We start from the raw sequence: 19437 nt of genomic DNA on the forward strand, positions 1-19437 counted from the left end.
ATGTCCCAAATTCTCACAAATGTGAGAATTTTCTCCGTTAAAAGTGTACAATAACCATTGGGTTATTGTATTGTATCGAAAACAAGGGGTAGGGGTAAAAAGAAGGAATGCGATTAGGCCTACGTAAACCAATTTGCCACAGTGCCACCCAAAGGCTCACCAGTTACTACCACCAGACACACAAGTTAGCTAGTTATTACCAAAGACAGAAGCTGATTGTGGGCGAAATAGGCTAAACAATGATGCCATAACGTCATTATAAGTTTTAATCTGGAGGTCCGAGACCCCTCACGATCCCTGTATTTTGCACTTTGCCTACGAGTGCTGACAATATCCAAACTAGACTCAGTAAAGCATATTGCATTGTGACACAATTTATCCTGATAATGATATATATTGTCATATTACCCACCCCTAATAATAATAATAATAATAATGAAAAAAAAACTTTAAAAATCACTTCATTTTAATAGCAGAAATTTTCAAAAGACCGGTGGACTTGCCCTTTTAACCCTATTCCTGGGAAAGGGGCGGAGAGACGGGAGAGGGAGGAGCGGTGACGTCGGCTTTGGAATGAGGGAGTGAGTGAGTGAGTGTTCCGGGTCAGAAAACTGGACTAAGAGGAAATAAAGTCGCGCAAAAAAGCTAAACAAAGCTAGAAACTGCAGAGGCGAAGGACAGTCCCACCCGAATAGACATGTAAGCGTCCCGGGGGAAGAAGGTATGGCACATTTCTCGACATTCCAGTGAAGACGTGGCGGGAATGAGCAGGAGGAGAGGAGGAAGGGGGGAGAGATTTGAAAAAGTGTAACGGAGGAGGAGAAGAGGAAGGAGTGGGACTGAAGCCCATGTCTGTCCGCGCTGGGAGAGCGAGCGGCCCGGAGAGAAAGAGCGGAGAGTAACCGCGGATAACAGAGGAACACTGTTGCTGCTGCTGCTGCGTGTTTACTGGTTACTGTGTCAGTTACTCCGCGCTGAGCGGCCAGTGGAGCTTCTCTCCTCTCCTCTCCGAGTTTGGTGTGTGTGTGTGTGTGTGTGTGTGTGTCCTGCTCTCCCCGTGCGGCGCTTTCTCCGCCGGTGGGATGTTTCACTGCATTCCGCTGTGGCGGTGCAACCGTCACGTCGAAACGATCGATAAGCGCCACTGCTCGCTGCTTTACGTGCCCGACGAGATCTACCGCTACAGCCGCAGCCTGGAGGAGCTGCTGCTCGACGCCAACCAGCTCCGAGACCTGCCCAAGGTAAGCAGGCGGGAGGGGGAGGTGAGGTGAGGTGAGGGGTAGGGGTGGGCGATATGGCAGGAATAGGATATCACGATACTTCAATACTTTCTCATACGAAGCCCGTTTGCGTCACTGGACAAAAATATACAGACTTTTCCTGAGTAATAATACCGAGAAGCTTTGACTTCTGATTTGACGTCATTATTATGTGATACTAAGTGACACCTGTGATAGTCATTGTAATGAGATACTAAGCATGACCTAGTAAGTCGCTATCATGAGATTGTATGTCATAATTATGACTTAGAATCTCATGATAATGACTTACTGTTTGAACCTCATTATTGTGAGACACTATCTCATAATTATAACTTCATATCTCATAATTCTGACTTTCTCAGAATTCTGAGATACTTTTCTCATGATTACACTCTAGGTACTAAACCGTCACTAGGACAGTCCCTCTCTTGTCACTGGGGTGGGATCCTCAAGGCTTCATCTCAGTCTCTTTAGTCAGGGAACATAACTGACCCATAATCCACTGAAGTGATATGTTTTAAGCTGTACTGACTCCACACACCCCGTCTCGCCTCCAGGCTTTTATTCTACTGTTCTGTTTTAAAACATTCGGTTATGAAAAGGTACAAATACAAACTTTTCACCTGGAAAAACTGATTTAAAGTTCACAATCAGACTTGAAATGTGTGCTGTGCCTTTGAGGGAACATTTACACTGCTTGGACCTCGATGAATGGAAAATTTACCTCCACTGTACCTTTATTTCTAACAGTGTATGGGACAGTAAGTCATTATTATGAGATACCAAGTCATAATTACGCAAAACGTTGGCTATGTATTTTTCCTGTGGGGGAAACGGGCTTCCATGTTTTCTCGATACACATTATGCGTCACAGTATTGAGTTTTTCTGAGGTTTTAATAAGCTGGAGCTGACAAAACAGAATGTGTAGTGCCACATATAGAACTAATATATTAATAATAAACCTACCTCTGCAGTGATTTTTATTCAGTGTTTCACAAACTGTCCTTAGTCCAGGTAAACAGGCGCAGTTATGTTCACTCTAATGAAACATCTGGTTGGTCAGTGCTCTTTAAATACTGACAGCATCCACAATGTGCTAAGAGAAGTGTATTGTGACATAATTTATCATGGTAACGATAAACAAAGAACAACAACCGTCATATTACCCAGCTCTAGATGAGGGGTGGGGGGGGTGGTGGTGGTGGTCAGAGAATGCCAGCCCGTTCAGCTGCCAATGGACGCATTGTTCACTCCAAAACAACTACTGCTGGCAGTGAATGGCCCATTCAGGGGCTGTTGTGTAGCACCAGAAAGTGCCACAGCTCACCTGCAGGGATTTCGGGCAGGTACGGTCTGTGAATGTGTTACGCAAGAGCAGATCAGGAGACTCTCGCGCTTTGCTGCTTTTTATATGACACCTGGAGTTATTATTCTCCAGGCCAGGGGGGAATTCTCAGTTCAGCCAGAAAACCTGAAGGGCCCATACCCTGCATTTTTGTCTTGTATATATTTTTTTCCACCAGATGTAACATTTGTGTGGGTCATAATCCATAAGATAATTTGTAATTACCATTTGACCTCTTTTTATCTCTTAGAAGTAAGCAGGCTGGTTTTATTACCATGCTTTTAAGGCTGGTATAGATATTGCTGCTGTCGGAGCAAAACCTTGTATCTCCATTTTTGTCGGTTTTCAGTTTTTGGCATAATTTGGAAACGCCTGTTGTTCTTTACATTGTTTGTAGATTTCATGATAAATTGACCAAAAGAAACGGCCTAAAATGACAGAAAAACTCTGGTTCCTTTGACTTACATTAGAAGTACACTTGTTTTTTTCCCCTCCTCCTGTAAATTTACCATTTTGGAGATATGAGGTTTTGTTCCGACAAACGTGATATGTTTGTATACATACAATGCCTGTTGCCCTTTACATTCTCTGTGAATTTCATGATGAATGGGCCAAAAGAAATGGCCCAAATGACTTAGAAAGTATATATGTACATTCAAACACAGTATTATGACCACCTCCTTGTTTCTACGCTCATTGTCCATTTTCTCAGCTCCGCTTACTATATAGGCTGCCCACAGGACGCTGTTGACTGGATATTTTTGGTTGGTGGACTATTCTCAGTCCAGCAGCGACACTGAGGTGTTTAAAAACTCCAGCAGCACTGCTGGGTCTGATCCACTCAGACCAGCGCAACACACACCATCACACGACCACCACGTCAGTGTTACTGCAGTGCTGAGAGTGATCCACGAACCATATAGTACCTGCTCTGTGAGGGTCCATGGGGGTCCTGACCACTGAAGAACAGGGTAAAAGGGGGTAACAAAGTATCAGAGAAACAAATGGACTACAGTCTGTAACTGTAGAACTACAAAGTGCAGCTATAGAGTAAGTGGAGCTGATAAAATGGACAGTGAGTGTAGAAACAAGGAGCTGGTCATAGTGTTATGCCTGAGTGGTGTATGGCCAGTAGCAATTGTGCTGAGGGACGATCCTATTGGAATAATCTTCAACTTTGGGCTCATGTGATCTGGCCATCTCTGAAATCCTGCTTTGTAAAATACTATGCAGGGCTTTTTAAGTGGTATAAGGAGTCACGTAGGGTCTCTTAGATCACTAGGGCTGTGAAAAAGTGACCTGTCCAGGGTGTTTCCTGCTTTATTCCCAATGAGTGCTGGAACCCAGGAGGATAAGCAGCTTAGACAGTGTGTGTGTGTGTGTGTGTGTGTGTGTGTGTGTGTTTATTATTTACTTGTCTTATTAACGTTATTTGCATGGCCGCCCAAAGTGAGGCCCACAGACCTTGGTGAGATTTGATAGCCCACCAGAAAGTTACCTTAACCGCACCCCCTCTACCAGTGAGAGAACAAACGTTCTTCTTATTTTCCTTCTGAAAGTATATTTGTGGAGTATTTTAGCAACAAAATATGGCCTAATATTAAAAAGTACATTTTTATAATGGCTTGATTCTTTATTGATCTATTGTTTTGTCTTTTGGCCCCTCGGCCCACCACAAACATCACATTTTGGCAAAACGTTTGGGCACCCCTGGTATAGATATTTTTAGAAAATCATCAAATGTGGATTCTTTATCATTCTTTTATTCTTGCATGCAAAATAATGACTTAATAGACATCCTAGGTGTTATTACATAACCAATTTAATCTGAAGGTGATGGCACCCCCTTCAACTTAAGCCTTGCTCGTTAGGCTTCAGTCACTAACAGTTGAATTTGAGTTTAGAGGGTCAGTTTCAATGAAAACTGAAATTTTAACTGTTTTTTTTCTTGTTGAATATATGCATCTACTAAGGTACAAGCCAACGGTGTCCAAATTGGCTTATTAGCCAGTTTTCCTAGCTCTGTTTTCTGGGTAGGTAACACTGATAATACTGCCGAATTGGGACGCTGCGCTGTTGGGTCCCTTTGAACTCAAACTTTCACACAAGTGTGTCTTGCCCAAGCAAAGCTTATGGTTTCTTTTGTTGTGAAAATAAAGCAAAAACATCTTTTTTTTTTCCCTCCTAGCATGAAAATAGTAGATAGCTATGTAGTTAACAAACTCACTGCTGCCCTCTAAACATGTCAGAGCACCAAGTTAGATGTTAAAACTTTGTTTTCAATCTAATGATGCACCTAATTCACATTTCGTCTGTAGTGGCTTAATATTATTGTCCAGTCTATTGTGGAAAATGATCATTGCGATCATCTCAAATAATTGCAATCAGGTGATAATGTAATCATTATGACAGGTCTACATACTGTTCACTCCATAAAGCCCATATATGGAAACCAAAGCTACATTCACATTATAAGCCTCATTGCTCAAATCAGATTTTTTGCTCGGATCCGATCTCTCTGGCACGATGGTTCACACTCGTTTAGGTAAGTGATTCAAACGGGCATCTTGAACTGACCCTCATGATCACATCCTACTCAGTAACGTCACACGGCTGAATCACTGCATCATCAGCGCAAACTAACGAGCAGAACGAGCTTCGCTGAGAAGATCATTAACCCTGATCAGCTCTCAGCTTCGTTATTAGAGCCAGACGAAGGAGAAAAAGGTGAGATGAGCTGCTTTTCCACGGTTTGCAGGCTTTAACGTGTGTTCGGCGCTGTTGCCGTGGTAACGCTGAATGATGCCGAAGGTGCAGTGGGGGAAAAAAAGCACACGAATTCCGATCTGAACGTCACATTAAGGTCACTTGGCCACGAGCCGGATACGTATCAGATCTAGGACTACATATGAAAGTGGCTTAGATCGGATTTGAAAAGATCAGATTTGTGTCCACACAGCCCTGAAAACATCAGATCTGAGTCACGTTAGGGCAAAAAATCTGATTTGTGCCACTTCAGCCTGGTAATGTGAACGTAGCCTAAGCTACCAGCCCATTTACTGTTTTTGTGATGTCACAAAAACCAGAGCATTTACATATATTCACCTCCAGCAGTTTAGCCCCATCCATTCCCCATGATGTTTCAGCTTGATCTGTTTGACGGTGTTTTAGGCCCTCTGTTAAAAAAAAAAAATCAATAAATAAATAAATTGTAGAAAAAAGTTTTACTTTGAGAATAAAGTCTTAATATTTAGAGAAAAAAAGTTCACCCATAAAGAAACACTCAGTCTCCCTGTCTCGCCTGCACATCAGCACAAGCCTGTTATTAGTTAGTAGAAACGGCTGAGCAGGAAACTGTGTTTATCTAGAATAAAGTGCCAGATGGACTCAGAGGAAACCGTCTGTCTGTGTTGTTGGAGGAGAATTGCATGCAGGGTCGTCTACACGGCTATCTGGGGCTACATCTCCCCCCATTCAAAGAGGGCATGAAGTTTCACAGACAGTGAGAATGAAGATCAAAATGATCCACAGACAGACAGGAGTGAGTGAAGCTTCGGCGCCAGTACAGCAACCGAGACCCCAACACGTTATTGCAGCCCCCCTGCAGTTAGCCCACTCTGTCCCTCAAATATTACAGCTGCTTTTTCCCAAATATTATGATTTTATTTTTGAAGTCTACTATTTTATTTTTATTAACAGCGGCCCTAAAATGTTGTCATAGATCTGTTGAGACACAATACAGGTTGGAGCTCATTTGCATATCAATCTTGAAGGTGCAGCAACAGAAACAGGCTGTTTAATTCTAAGGGCTGAAGTCACATGATTGAAAATGAATTGTGGCTGTATTTGGTACATAACAGTACACGGACATAAGTGGATTTCAGAGAAAAAGAAATGCAAGGAAAATGTGGGATATGGGCCCTTTAAAGGGAACGTTGTTGCTTTGTGTTCAATCTGCATCACCGAGAGTGAAGGATATTAACCCTGACATGGTTTGAAACCTCGTGGGAGATTTTCTAGGTGAGGCTGCTGTGGCCTAATAAGTCTACAGACACACAGGCTGTTTTGATGCTAACCGTTTTTATCAGGGTGGACTGTATGCACTGAGGACGATACTGACTGTGCAGAGCTCTGAGGAACTGGCGTGTTTGGGTGTTTTTCTGGGGTGAAACTGAAGTGTTTTGGTTAATCTTTTATTTTTAGTTTCTACTGATGCCTAGGAGGCATTATCTCTGACTGTGGGGCACTGATAGGATTTGGGTCAATATAATGAACTGTCGCATCAAAGGCTGAGAGTACACAGCTTTTGTCAGGTTCGTTTAGGCCTGTGTTTCAGATTGAAGCACTGATCTGAGAATTCTGGGGTTGATCCTGTCATCCAGTGTTTTTCATGTACATGCAGTCGTATGCAAAAGTTTGGCCGCCCCTGTTTACATTAAGCAACTTAAGTTCATATACGTTAACACATCCTCTACAGATGGATGCATATTTAACACCACAGTTACTCTTTATTTACTGAATTTAACACATTGGAGTAAAAATAAAACACAAAATGTGGCCACTGCAAAACGATTGGCACATATATTTGATGACTTAGGTTTTCCAATATGTTTAACTCAGAAAATGCATAAAAACTGTGCCCTAAAATGAGCAGTAAAATGTCAGATTTAAGTGTGCTCTCTGTAGAAGATGTGCAAACTTATTTTCACTTAGGAAATCAACAGAACGTGTTATTTGACCGGGGAGTTAAAGCTTTTGCATACAGCTGTATATAACTGTCAGGAATGAATTGGTGCAGTAACACAAATAAATATGTCATCGAGTTTCAGTCTGAAATAATCAAAACATCTGTCCAGTGCTGGTAGTTTTGAACAAATATCTGCCAATACCTATATGATTCTGATATCATTGTCCATCCCTGGCATATTCTGTTTAGCTTGAGATGTAATGTAGATTCATTTATAGCGCTCATATATAGTAAATCACTGTTCTCAGGAGAAAACCTCGTATCTCCAAAATGATAACTATCTAGGAGAAGGAAAAAAAAACAACATACTTTGTTTTTTTGTCTGACTATATGTCAGTGGAACCTGACTTTTTATGTCATTTTGGGTCAGTTAATTTGGTCCATTCATCATAAAATGAATCATTTATTCCCAATTTAAAGGGCAACAGACATTATCACATTATTGCAAAAACAAAAAAAAAAAGGCAAAAATGGAGATTTTGGTTTTGGTTTGACGGCAGTGATATTTCGAATTTTTCAAAATATTTTTAGAAATATTTGTGCTACATAGAATTGAGTTTTCCCCGTTTCTCATCTTAAATTGTTGCTGGGTGTGTAGGGAACTTTTCAGCATTTCTGCGTAATTAAATGGTTAAGAGTGGTTTAGTGTGAAATTATTAATTCTGGAGAAACTCACCAAGTCAGAGTTGTTCACAGTGGTGATGAACATTGTGATAGTATTCGAGCTGGTATCTCTACAATGCAGCATTTCACACGAAATCACTCTGAATGACTTTATTTACATCTCAACCACTGAATTATGCAGAAAATTAAAAAGCTTGGTGGAAGTGCCCTTTAAGTTAAGGACACTGAGCTTCAGATATTTGAGAATTCTCATTTGACGTGACAAAATACACCATAGGGCTTTTTTTGCAAATAGCTTTGCCCATAAAGCTTTGTCTGTGAGTTGCGGTGGAGATGCTAACTCTGGCGTGCAGTGCAGTTAAATTGACCACGGGCGCTGCTTGCAGTGTTCCCTGGCATGTAAATAATCCAATCCCAAGCCTGGCTCAGTGAGCCGATAACAAATAGGAGGAGTCTTCCAGATCAGTGGAAGGTTGGAGGCCTCTGATCAGAATGGCAGTGGAGGATCTGATCAGACGTTCACTCACCCCAGCTTTCGACAAGAGGAAGGGATCTCCCTTATTTCGTCACCTTTAATCAATAGCTGCACTGATCTTCAGGGTTCAGAAGCTTCGTTCAGAGCTTACTGATGTCAGTGAAGGTGTGAATGTGTCAGCGCAGCAGTTCTCACTGTGACGTTTAAGGGGTTCATTTGCCACCACTTTCTTCATTCATTTTCCCTGGCGTACACTTATAAAGTTCATATACTGTTATGTATGGTTATAAGAGTCATAATTTATTGTCTCAACCACTTTTCACCCCTTAGAATTAAACAGGCTGTTTTTGTTACTGTATGCATGTAAATGAGCTCCGTTCTGATTGGCTGCCCTGTAATGTGCCTCATTAAAAAAAAAAGCAGTCTGGGCTGAAACACTCCTTATAACTTCAGGGTGAGTGGGTGGAGCCAAGCTGCTGTAGGCTACATATGTGGATTGGAGATGGTGTTTGTGACATCTCAAAAGCATGGAACTCAAAACAGGCTGGTTTTGCAGGCTATGTTCAATGTATGGACTGTATGGACTGGGGAGTGAATGATGCTTTATAACACCATCAGTATCTACATGCCACATCAAATTGTTTTACTTACTATATAGGTGCAATTTGTAGTTCTGCAGTGGGAGGATATTTTTGTTTGGGGGACTGTTCTCAGTCCAGCAATGACACTGAGGTTTTTAAAAACTCCAGCAGCACTGCTGCGTCTGATCTACTCAGACTATGCAACACACTCATGTTCAATTCATGAAATAAACAGTAATTGTGTGCAGAAGTGAGTTCTCTGTAGAGGATGTAGAGGAACTTGTTTTCAGTTAGAAAATCCACAGAACCTATTGTTTGACCACAGGGGCCAAAATCTTTGCACATAAGTATATAGATCATTTTAAAGATATATAGGCATCGAGTGGGAACCCACACACCCACACCTCCCCCGGGCAGCTTGTCAGTGGAATACAGCTGCTCTCTGTGTTGGAGCAAGTAGCAACAGCGCTAGTTATTTTGTCCTTGGTGCACATTTTAGCCTCAAGACAGCTTCAGCCTGGAATGCATCACCCGCCTTAGCGCCTGTATGCAGTGGGACGCCGACGAGTAGCCCAGTTTAGAAAGCTGCCCAAGTAGGCTGCGTGGTTTTTGTATTTATACACTGCTGCTAATGATTGTTGTTTGTCCTTTAAGACTCTGGGCTCAGATGACTGAACTCAGGCAGCTCCTGTGGCTTATTATCTACATGTGGAAACATGAAAACGAAAGTCATCTGGCCACGTATCGAGCTCTGTGTCAGGGCTCGAACAGTTCCTGCTTTTAACCATTTACTGCCCAACGCTGTGCTGTAATGTAGTGAAGGGGGCCCCCATCACTGTGTTTCCTCTAACCTGTTAGCTAAAAGGCTTAAAAAACGCTGAGAAAAAAGCTTCAAATTCAGAAGATTCACATTATGCACATATAGAATAGAGAATGTCTGCTACAAGATTCGCACACCTGTGTTTAAGCTAGAATTGGCATAAAATGAGATTATAAGTCCGCCAGCTTCACACTAACAGCACCTCAAATTCCAATAGAGTGCCAGTGGAAATTAGCATTATGCGGGTAATCAGGCATATGAAGTGATTTATAGGCTTTTTGCATTAAAACATTGTAGTGTAATGACTAGAACTGGTCTATATGACAATATTGTTAACATGATAAATTGGATGGATGGATGGATGGAGATATAGATAGATAGAACAAACTTTATTGATCCTGAAGGAAAATTGCACAATAGCAAGACATGCAATTGCACATAAACTTATATAAACTATGTAGAAAAAAAAATAGAAATACAAAATAGATGGAAGTTAAAGTGTCACATTATGTCACAACATGCTTTACTGAGCATATTGTTGTCACATCTAGGACAGTGTGAACAGATAAACACACTGAATCGGACATTTTCAATTCCGATTTGAGACGCTTTCATATGTGGAACTGAAATCCGATCCGTATCCGATCTGTGGCAATGCGACTCCGTCTGAGCAGTCATGTCAGAATTCATGCGACTTTTATGTCAGTTCAACTAGACATTCATCAGAATTTTGCACTGCTGAGGCTCGTAAACATTTAGGCAAATGTGTCTGTACCACAAAATTAGAAGAAACTCCTCCAAAACCCTCCATGTTTGAAGAGGTTTTGAATGATACCACCGAACGTGGCTGGAGGTGCCTGAGGCTGCAGCATCAAAGAAAAAAAAGTGTCCCAATAACGTGCACTTCTTACAGCAATCTCGAATACGCTGTGAGAGATGAGCCCAGCTAATCGCTCCTGTGATGCTGGTGAAGATGAAGTTGATCCTCTGGGAGTGACTGGTGTTCATTGGCGGTTGTGATTGTTTACCTCTGCATGAGGTGCATGAAGCAGCGTGACGCTCTGTTCTTTTCTGCATTCGGGTCGGTTTAGGAGCTGATCTGTTCAGATTAATGTCGCATACAGATCACATTTAAAAGATAATGTACAACCCCAGTTCCAGTGAAGTTGGGACGGTGTGTAAAACATAAATAAAAACAGGATACGATGATTTGCAAATCCTTTTCAACCTATACTCAATTGAATACACTACAAAGACAAGATATTTAATGTTCAAACAGAGGCAAATTATTCAGTAACTACATGAAATACATGTAATTAGTTTTCTGTAGAAGTTTCCCTCCGATTAACAGAGAATGTGTTACATGAGCATAAACACAAAGTCAAAGGCTTATGAAATAAAGTTATGAAGTAAAGAATATGATGAAGTGTGTTTTGGAATCACCGGTGGTTCCACGGTCTTACTCTGATTTCAAACTGGACTGAAGCACATCTAGGAGAAGTGCATGAGATTAAGTGGAGATCTCATTGGCAATATTTCTTTTCTAAGTATGCTGTAACTTCTCTAGGTCTGAAGGGGAGCTTGTTTTGCTCCCATAGAACTGCTGACTGGCTATCAGGTCAGCTGCGGACAGTTCTGTTTGCTGTGCTGTTGGCCTATTTCAAACCGAGCGGATCCCAATCAAGCTCCAAATATTGACAGAGGAGGTTAAAAGGTTAATGTATGCTTGTCAGGGTGGAGGAGGGGTGATAGAGGCCTGGCACCGAAACGGGAGGAAGTAACAGAGCGAACAGGTTATGTGTTTTCTAGCACGGGCTCCTGAGATCATTCCAGTTGCATGCTTTTACCATTTTCTACTTCCCAGTGTATTCTACGAACAACCCGGATTCATGAATTTGCATACAGGTTTTAAGACTGTGGGGACAAGACCCTGCAGTCAATGTCATGCAGCCCACATGTTGCTGTTTGTATCTCTGTTGTCTGGAGAGGGTTAGCAGTTTGCTTGGAGAACATGAAGAACAGGAGGGGTAGCATTTTTTGCCCAACACTCTTCACGCTGTTGTTTAAGTGCAGATGGCTGCGGTGCCATGTAAGATTTAGCTACATGTAGGCTTAAGCTGTGCGGATGTTTTGGAGCAGGTTTGATATGTAATATGAAAAGTAAAGCAGTTATTTATTCTGTTTTAGTGCAGAGGCGCAGGGTCTGTACATCTGACAGAGCAGGATTTCACAATATGAGCAGTTGAGAATGCTCTCAGCTAGAAGCTGCAACTATAAAGGCTTTATTAGGCGCTGGAGCGAGGAGCCTTCATGTCTGGAAATTGGAAGTTGCTTGATAGATTGAAAGATAGACGGATAGATTGAAAGATAGACGGATAGATTGATTGAAAGATAGACGGATAGATTGATTGAAAGATAGACGGATAGATTGATTGAAAGATAGACGGATAGATAGATAGATGGATAGGCAGGCAGACAGTCAGGCAGGCAGACAGATTGCTAGGCAGACAGGCAGATAGACAGGCAGACAGACAGGCAGGCAGGCAAGCAGATTGATAGACAGATTGATTGACAGACAAACAGAGAGACAGATAGATAGATAGATAGATAGATAGATAGATAGATAGGCAGACAGTCAGGCAGGCAGACAGATTGCTAGGCAGACAGGCAGATAGACAGGCAGACAGACAGTCAGGCAGGCAGACAGATTGCTAGGCAGACAGGCAGATAGACAGGCAGACAGACAGGCAGGCAGGCAAGCAGATTGATAGACAGATTGATTGACAGACAAACAGAGAGACCGATTGATAGGCAGACAGTCCGATAGATAGACAGGCAGGCAAGCAGGCAGGCAGTTAGACAGATAGATATTTAAATAGACAGACAGGTTGATAGATTGATAAATAGATAGATAGATTGAAAGACGGATAGATAGATTGAACGACGGATAGATAGATAGATGGATAGATAGATAGCTAGATACATAGATTGAAAGACAGATAGCTAGATGGCTAGCTAGATGGATTGAAAGACAGACAGATAGGTAGGCAGGCAGGCAGACAGTCAGACAGGCAGACAGATTGCTAGGCAGACAGGCAGATAGATAGACAGGCAGGCAGGCAAGCAGGCAGGCAGATAGACAGATAGATAGATATTTAAATAGACAGACAGGTTGATAGATTGATAAATAGATAGACAGATTGATAGGCAGACAGTCAGATAGATAGACAAGCAGGCAGGTAGATGGATAGATAGATAGATAGATAGACAGACAGGTTGATAGATTGATAAATAGATAGACAGATTGATAGGCAGGCAGGCAGACAGATTGATAGATGGACAGACGGACAGATAGACAGGCAGGCAGAGAGACAGACAGATAAATAGACAGGCAGACAGCTAGGCAGGCAGGTAGGCAGGCAGACAGACAGATAGATAGATTGACAGACAGATTGATAGGCAGGCAGACAGATTGATTGATAGGTAGACAGACAGGCAGACAGACAGATTGATAGATGGACAGATGGACAGACGGACAGATAGACAGGCAGGCAGAGAGACAGACAGATAAATAGACAGACAGATAAATAGACAGGCAGACAGTTAGGCAGGCAGGTAGGCAGGCAGACAGACAGATAGATTGACAGACAGATTGATAGGCAGACAGGCAGACAGATTGATTGATAGGTAGACAGACAGGCAGACAGACAGGCAGACAGATTGATTGATAGGCAGGCAGGCAGGCAGGTAGGCAGACAAGCAGGCAAACAGATTGATTGATAGATTGATTGATAGGCAGACAGGCAGGCAGATAGATAGACAGATAGACAGATAGATAGACATAGATAGATAGACAGACAGGCAGACAGACACTCTGGAAACTAGATGTTGCTCTTTCAGCCCAGCCGTATACAAATGTTTGAATGCGTTTTGTTGCTTGGTCTTTTGTGATCAACTTTTTATTACATTTTGCATTACTTTTTACAAGAAGGGTGGGGAAAAGAGGCAGGCAGGCAATATAACAATAGAGTGGTGATATACATTTTTAGGAATACACACTAATCAAAAATAAAACAAACACAGTACAAACACAGCTAGACAACTAGTTGGACGATTTAATTTTCTGTCATATTAAACTCCTGATCTGATGCCTCTGACTTTAAGTGACTATATCAGGCTTTACAGGCGACTCACACCACAAACTATATTTGAGCCTGTTTTTATTCTCTTGGCTCAGTAGTGATATTCTTTCAGTGCTAACAGTATATAGTGTAGTATATAGTGCAGCTTGAACATATTAGTGGAAATATAAAATATAGCATGCCATAATTTTTGCACAGGCCTCATTTTATGTTTCATTTGTTTCCCCCAATATGTTACATTTAGCAAATAAACAGGAGCTGTGCATTTTAATGCACAGAAGTGTGTCCTCTGTAGAGAATGTGTTTATTATTTTCACCTAAAAATCAACATATATTGACACATAATTTGACTAGGGTGCCCAAACTTTTGCATACAGCTGTAAATGCTGTGTCATGGCTCTAGTGTGAATTTTTGTGCACAGATCTGTGATACATGCTTGATACATGCTAGATACCTGCTTTTGAAGCAGCTTTACAGAAATATTTTTGACCTCAGGCTTTGTGTTTAGGCCCAGTTCTCTTTGTCTGTTGAAGTGGAACCAAATTTTCAAAATTCCTGCAGAATTCAGTGTTGGACTCTGTTTACACCTCATTCAGATCGATTTGGTGTGAAATAGTTGATTGTAGAGACTCTTTACAGTGGTGGTGATAGAAACCAGGGGTCGCCATGACTACACAAATACAGACATTTTATTTACCATCCAGAACCACCAGTGAACCTCCACGTGTCTTCTGAGTTTATATGGAATGTTGATAATGGAAAATAGTGATAAGTCTGAAATAATACGTTTTCTCTGGGGACTATTTTGTCTTACAGCGCCATATTTGTATCCCTCCACTATGTGTGGGTTACAATACATTTTGAATCACAAACTTTTTCACAAAACTGTCGTAAAACAGTGCCTTGGGCATCAGGCATCCATCCAGTTATCCGGATCTGGGTCACAGGGGCAGCAGCCTATGCAGAGAGGCCCAGGCCTCCCTCTCCCCTGCCACCTCCTTCAGCTCTTCCGGAGGGATACCAAGGCGTTCCCAAGACAGTCGAGAGATATAATCCCTCCAACATGTCCTGGGTCTTCCCCGGGGTCTCCTCCCTGTCGGACATGTCTGGAACACCTCCGTAGGGAGGCGTCCAGAGGGCATCCTTACCAGATGCCTGAACCACCTCAGCTGGCTTCTCTCAACATGGAGGGGTAGCGGCTCTACTCCGAGCCTCTCCCGAATTGCCAAGCTTCTCACCCTATCTCTATGGGAGAGCCTGGCACCCATGCAGAGAAAGCTAATTTTGGCCGCTTGTATCCGCGATCTTGTTCTTTCGGTCACTACCCAAAGCTTGTGACCATAGGTGAGAGTCAGAACGTAGATTGACCGGTAAATTGACAGCTTCACTTTCTGGCTGAGCTCTCTCTTCACCATGATGGACCGGTGTAGGGTCCGCATTACTGCAGATGCTGCACCAATCTGCCTGTCAACCTCTCGCTCCATCCTTCCTTCACTCGTGAACAAAATCCTGAGATATTTAAACTCCTCCACTTGGGGCAAGAATTCACTCCTGACCTGGACAGAGCATTCCACCCTTTTCTGATTGAGGACCATGGTCTCAGTTTTAGAGGTACTGATTTTCATCCCAGCTGCTTCACACTTGGCTGCAAACTGGTCCAGAGAAAGCTGGAGGTCCTGGCCTGACGACGCTAACAGGACCACATCATCTGCAAAAAGCAGATGTGAAATCCTGAGGCCACCATACCGGACACCCTTCGCCACTTGGCTGTTGCGAGAAATTCTGTCCATAAAAGTTATGAACAGGATCGGTGACAACAGACAGCCCTGGTGGAGTCTAACCCAACTGGAAACCAATCTGACTTACTGCCGGCTATACGAACCAAGCTCCTGCTGTGTTTGTACAGGGCCTGAATGGCGTCAGGCAGTGAATTCATAACCATTTCATGTTGGAAATTTCTGAAAGGGAGGTGGACATCTGATTCCCATCACCACCACTGTGAGCAATTCTTGAATCGATAAGTTTCTCTAGAACAGAGCGTTTCGCACCAAACCACACTGAATGACTCTGTTTACGTCCTCACCATTTAATTATGCAGAGATTTTGAAAAATGAATAAAATTTTCCCTTAACCTTGTTATCTACGATATGCACATATTTAATACGTCACAGTATATTTGGGCCATAGTCATCTTAAAGGACCATGTGGATTGCTTTAGTTTCAGTTTTAGGTATTTTTTACAGCTAAAAGGTGATAAGAAAGATTACAAAAAACTGCACTCAGTTTGTTTAAATCTGATGTTTTTACAGATTTTAATGTTTTTCTCTGAAACTGAAATGCTTTCGGTTAACATAAATTAGCATTAATCTCTTAAGCAGAAGAGTTGCTGAGCATTGCTGCCTGTGATGATGGTGGCAAAGCATGACTTCTGAAGTCATCGGACTTCTGGCTTCCATACTGGGCTGCGCTAGCCACGCTTGCAGCAGCGCAGTGATGTATATTTGAGTTGCTAAGTTGTTGTTAGGCTGTTGCTATGGCATCCCAGGTGGTTGTTAAGGTGTTGTTAGGCTGTTGGTCTGGCATCCCAGGTGGTTGATAAGGTGTTACTCTTACATTGTTGTGGTTTCCCAGGTAGTTGCTAAAGTTTAGCAGGAATGTCACTATGGTATACTAGTTAGTTGCTAAGTAGTTGTTAGGCTGTTGCAGTGGCATCCCAGGTGGTTGCTGAGGTGTTACTTGGCCATTGCTGTGGCTTTCCATGTGGTTGCTTAGGTGTTGCTAGGCCATTGTTGTGGTTTCACATATGGTTGCTAAGATTTAGCTGGAATGTTGCTATGGTATACTAGTTAGTTGCTAAATTGTTAAGCTTTTACCATGGCATCCCAGGTGGTTTCTAAGGAGTTACACGGCCGTTTCTGTGGTTTCTCAGGTAGTTGCTAAGGTGTTGCTAGACCGCTGTTGTGATTGCTTAGGTTTAGCTGGAATGTTGCTATGGTATGCTAGTTAGTTGCTAAGTAGTTGTTAGGCTGTTGCTATGGCATCCCAGGTGGTTGCTAAGGTGTTACTTTTCTGTTGCTGTGGTTTGCCAGGTAGTTACTAAAGTGTTGCTCTGCCTTTGTTGTGGTTTCACATGTGGTTGCTAAGGTTCTGCTTTAATGTTGCTATTGGTATAGTAGTTAGTTGCTAAGTTATTAGGCTGTTGCTGTAGTTTCACAAGGTGTATGAAGTTTGTTCTGTTGTTTTGTTGAATCTGTTTAAAAAGCACATGCCATCTATTCAGGCATAGCCTCTACACACCTGTACCAAATATTGTAAATTTCTGACCATAGAGTAATGGTAAGAAGAAAACTTAGAACAGTAATTGGAATACAACAAAGTACAGTGAGTACAGAACAGTCTAACAGTGTAATCTGTGCAGCTGTAGAGTTGTTTGGATGTTACTGTCATGTAGTCAGTGGACTAAAGGAGTAACTGCTGTCTTGAATCTTCCAGATCATATGGGCTTTAATGTTTGACAGGGTTCAGGTCACTGCTGGAGCTGTGAGCTGCACATGTTCCCTTGAACAGCTCCTTGCAGCCATTTTCCCCAGGAGGCCTTCAGGAAACAGGAAGGCAAACTAAATTACAGCGATGACTCACTTGATTTAAACAAGTTAATCGAGAATTAAAAACAAATTTAATAGTTTTGTAGTTTCAGTCTCTTGGACAGTAACGTTAGTGTGAGATTCACAGTTCTGTTATTTATTACTGGATTAATCACAGTTTAGAGGCCAAATTGAAGATGATAGCAAACCACAACCACAGACTTTGCTGATCTGAACTTTTATCAGGTTCTTTTAATTTGACAAAGATGAAGCTTCAACTCTCTCAACGCGCCAGTAATTGTGTTCGCTTCTGCGTCTGTTTCAGGGCTAGGAACCTTCTGAAAATTGTCTGTAGTTGTTACTGTGGTTATTGTTGTGGTTGTTGGAGTTGTGGTTGTTGTTATTGTTGTGGTTATTGTAGCTATTGCTGTGGTTATTGTTGTAGTTGTGGTTGTTGTAGTTGTTGCTGTGGTTATTGTTTTGTTTTTTGGTCTAGTTGTTGTTACTGCTGTTTTGGTTGTTATTGCTGTGGCTGTGGTTATTGCTGTGATTTTTATTGTCATTGTTGTGATTTTTTGTTGTCATTGTTCCTGTGATTTTTGCTGTAGCTCATTGTTGTAGTTCTGGTTGTTGTAGTTCCGCTTGTTGCTGTGGTTATTTTGATTTTTGTTGTAGTTCTGGTTTTTGCTGTGGTGGCTGTAGGTCTGGTTGTTGCAGTGGTGGCTGTAGGTCTGGTTGTTGTGGTTACTGTGATTTTTGTTGTAAATCTGGTTGTTGCTGTGGTGGCTGTAGTTCTGGTTGTTGCTGTGGTTACTGTGATTTTTTTTTTTTGTTGTAGTTCTGGTTGTTCCTGTGGTGGTTGTAGTTCTGGTTGTTGCTGTGGTTGTTTGCTGTGGTTACTGTGATTTTTGTTGTAGTTCTGGTTGTTGCTGTGGTTGTTGTAGTTCTGGTTGTTGCTGTGGTTACTGTGATTTTTTTTTTTTTTTTTTGTAGTTCTGGTTGTTCCTGTGGTGGTTGTAGTTCTGGTTGTTGTAGTTCTGGTTGTTGCTGTGGTGACTAGTTCTGCTTGTTGCTGTGGTGGTTGTTGTAGGTCTGGTTGTTGCTGTGGTTACTGTGATTTTTGTTGTAGTTCTGGTTGTTGCTGTGGTGGCTGTAGTTCTGGTTGTTGCTGTTGTGGTTGTAGTTCTGGTTGTTGCTGCTGTGGTTACTGTGATTTTTGTCAAAGTTATTGCTCTGGTTGTTGCACCGATTGATGCACTGAAATCAAAATTTGGGCCACATTGAGCTGAAAACTGAAACTAAAAATTAATTGCAATTAATTCCATATTTTATTGTACTTTACGCTTTGGCTGTGATATCTAAATTTCTCAGTTATTCTTATGTCATTTTTATATTAACTGAGACTGCAGACTTTCCTTTCTGTTTCTTTTATCGTTCTGTATTCTGCGTATCCAGCAAGCCCTGTTTTACATGCCATGAAACTTGTAGTGGAGAAGTTCTTGGGGTTTGTCCCTCCTAATATTTTGTATTAACAGAGATTATAAATTCCATGTCTGATGTTCTTGACTGAATCTGTGAAATAGTTTTTTGTGTTCACATTTTCAGTGTTTATCTGAACATGTCACTGCCGACCATCAGATAAGAGCAAAGCAAAGATAATTTTCAATCACTATTTCTCATTTTCACATTACCGTTCAAATCATTTGTGAAGTCCTAGATTTTGGCGCTTTGTTGACGCTTTGTTGACGCTTTGTTGACGCTTTGTTGACGCTTTGTTGACGCTTTGTTGACGCTTTGCATCTTAAGATTTTTGGCTTTCAGCAGTAAATTGTAAGCATATAGTGTAGATCATAAA

The 19437-nt window shown here is 41.8% G+C and overlaps 1 protein-coding gene across 1 annotated transcript in view; it reads left to right on the forward strand.

Annotated features, from left to right (window-relative positions):
* Positions 1–566: 566 nt before the first annotated feature.
* lrrc1 (leucine rich repeat containing 1) overlaps positions 567–19437 on the forward strand; it is an 82979-nt gene continuing 64108 nt past the window's right edge. The window contains exon 1 of the mRNA XM_017694145.2: positions 567–1241. Coding sequence (XP_017549634.1) covers positions 1083–1241 — 159 coding nt within the window. The 5' untranslated portion in view covers positions 567–1082. The remainder of the gene's footprint in view (positions 1242–19437) is intronic.

Source organism: Pygocentrus nattereri, chromosome 5 (assembly GCF_015220715.1).
Source record: "Pygocentrus nattereri isolate fPygNat1 chromosome 5, fPygNat1.pri, whole genome shotgun sequence".
Classification (NCBI taxonomy): domain Eukaryota; kingdom Metazoa; phylum Chordata; class Actinopteri; order Characiformes; family Serrasalmidae; genus Pygocentrus; species Pygocentrus nattereri.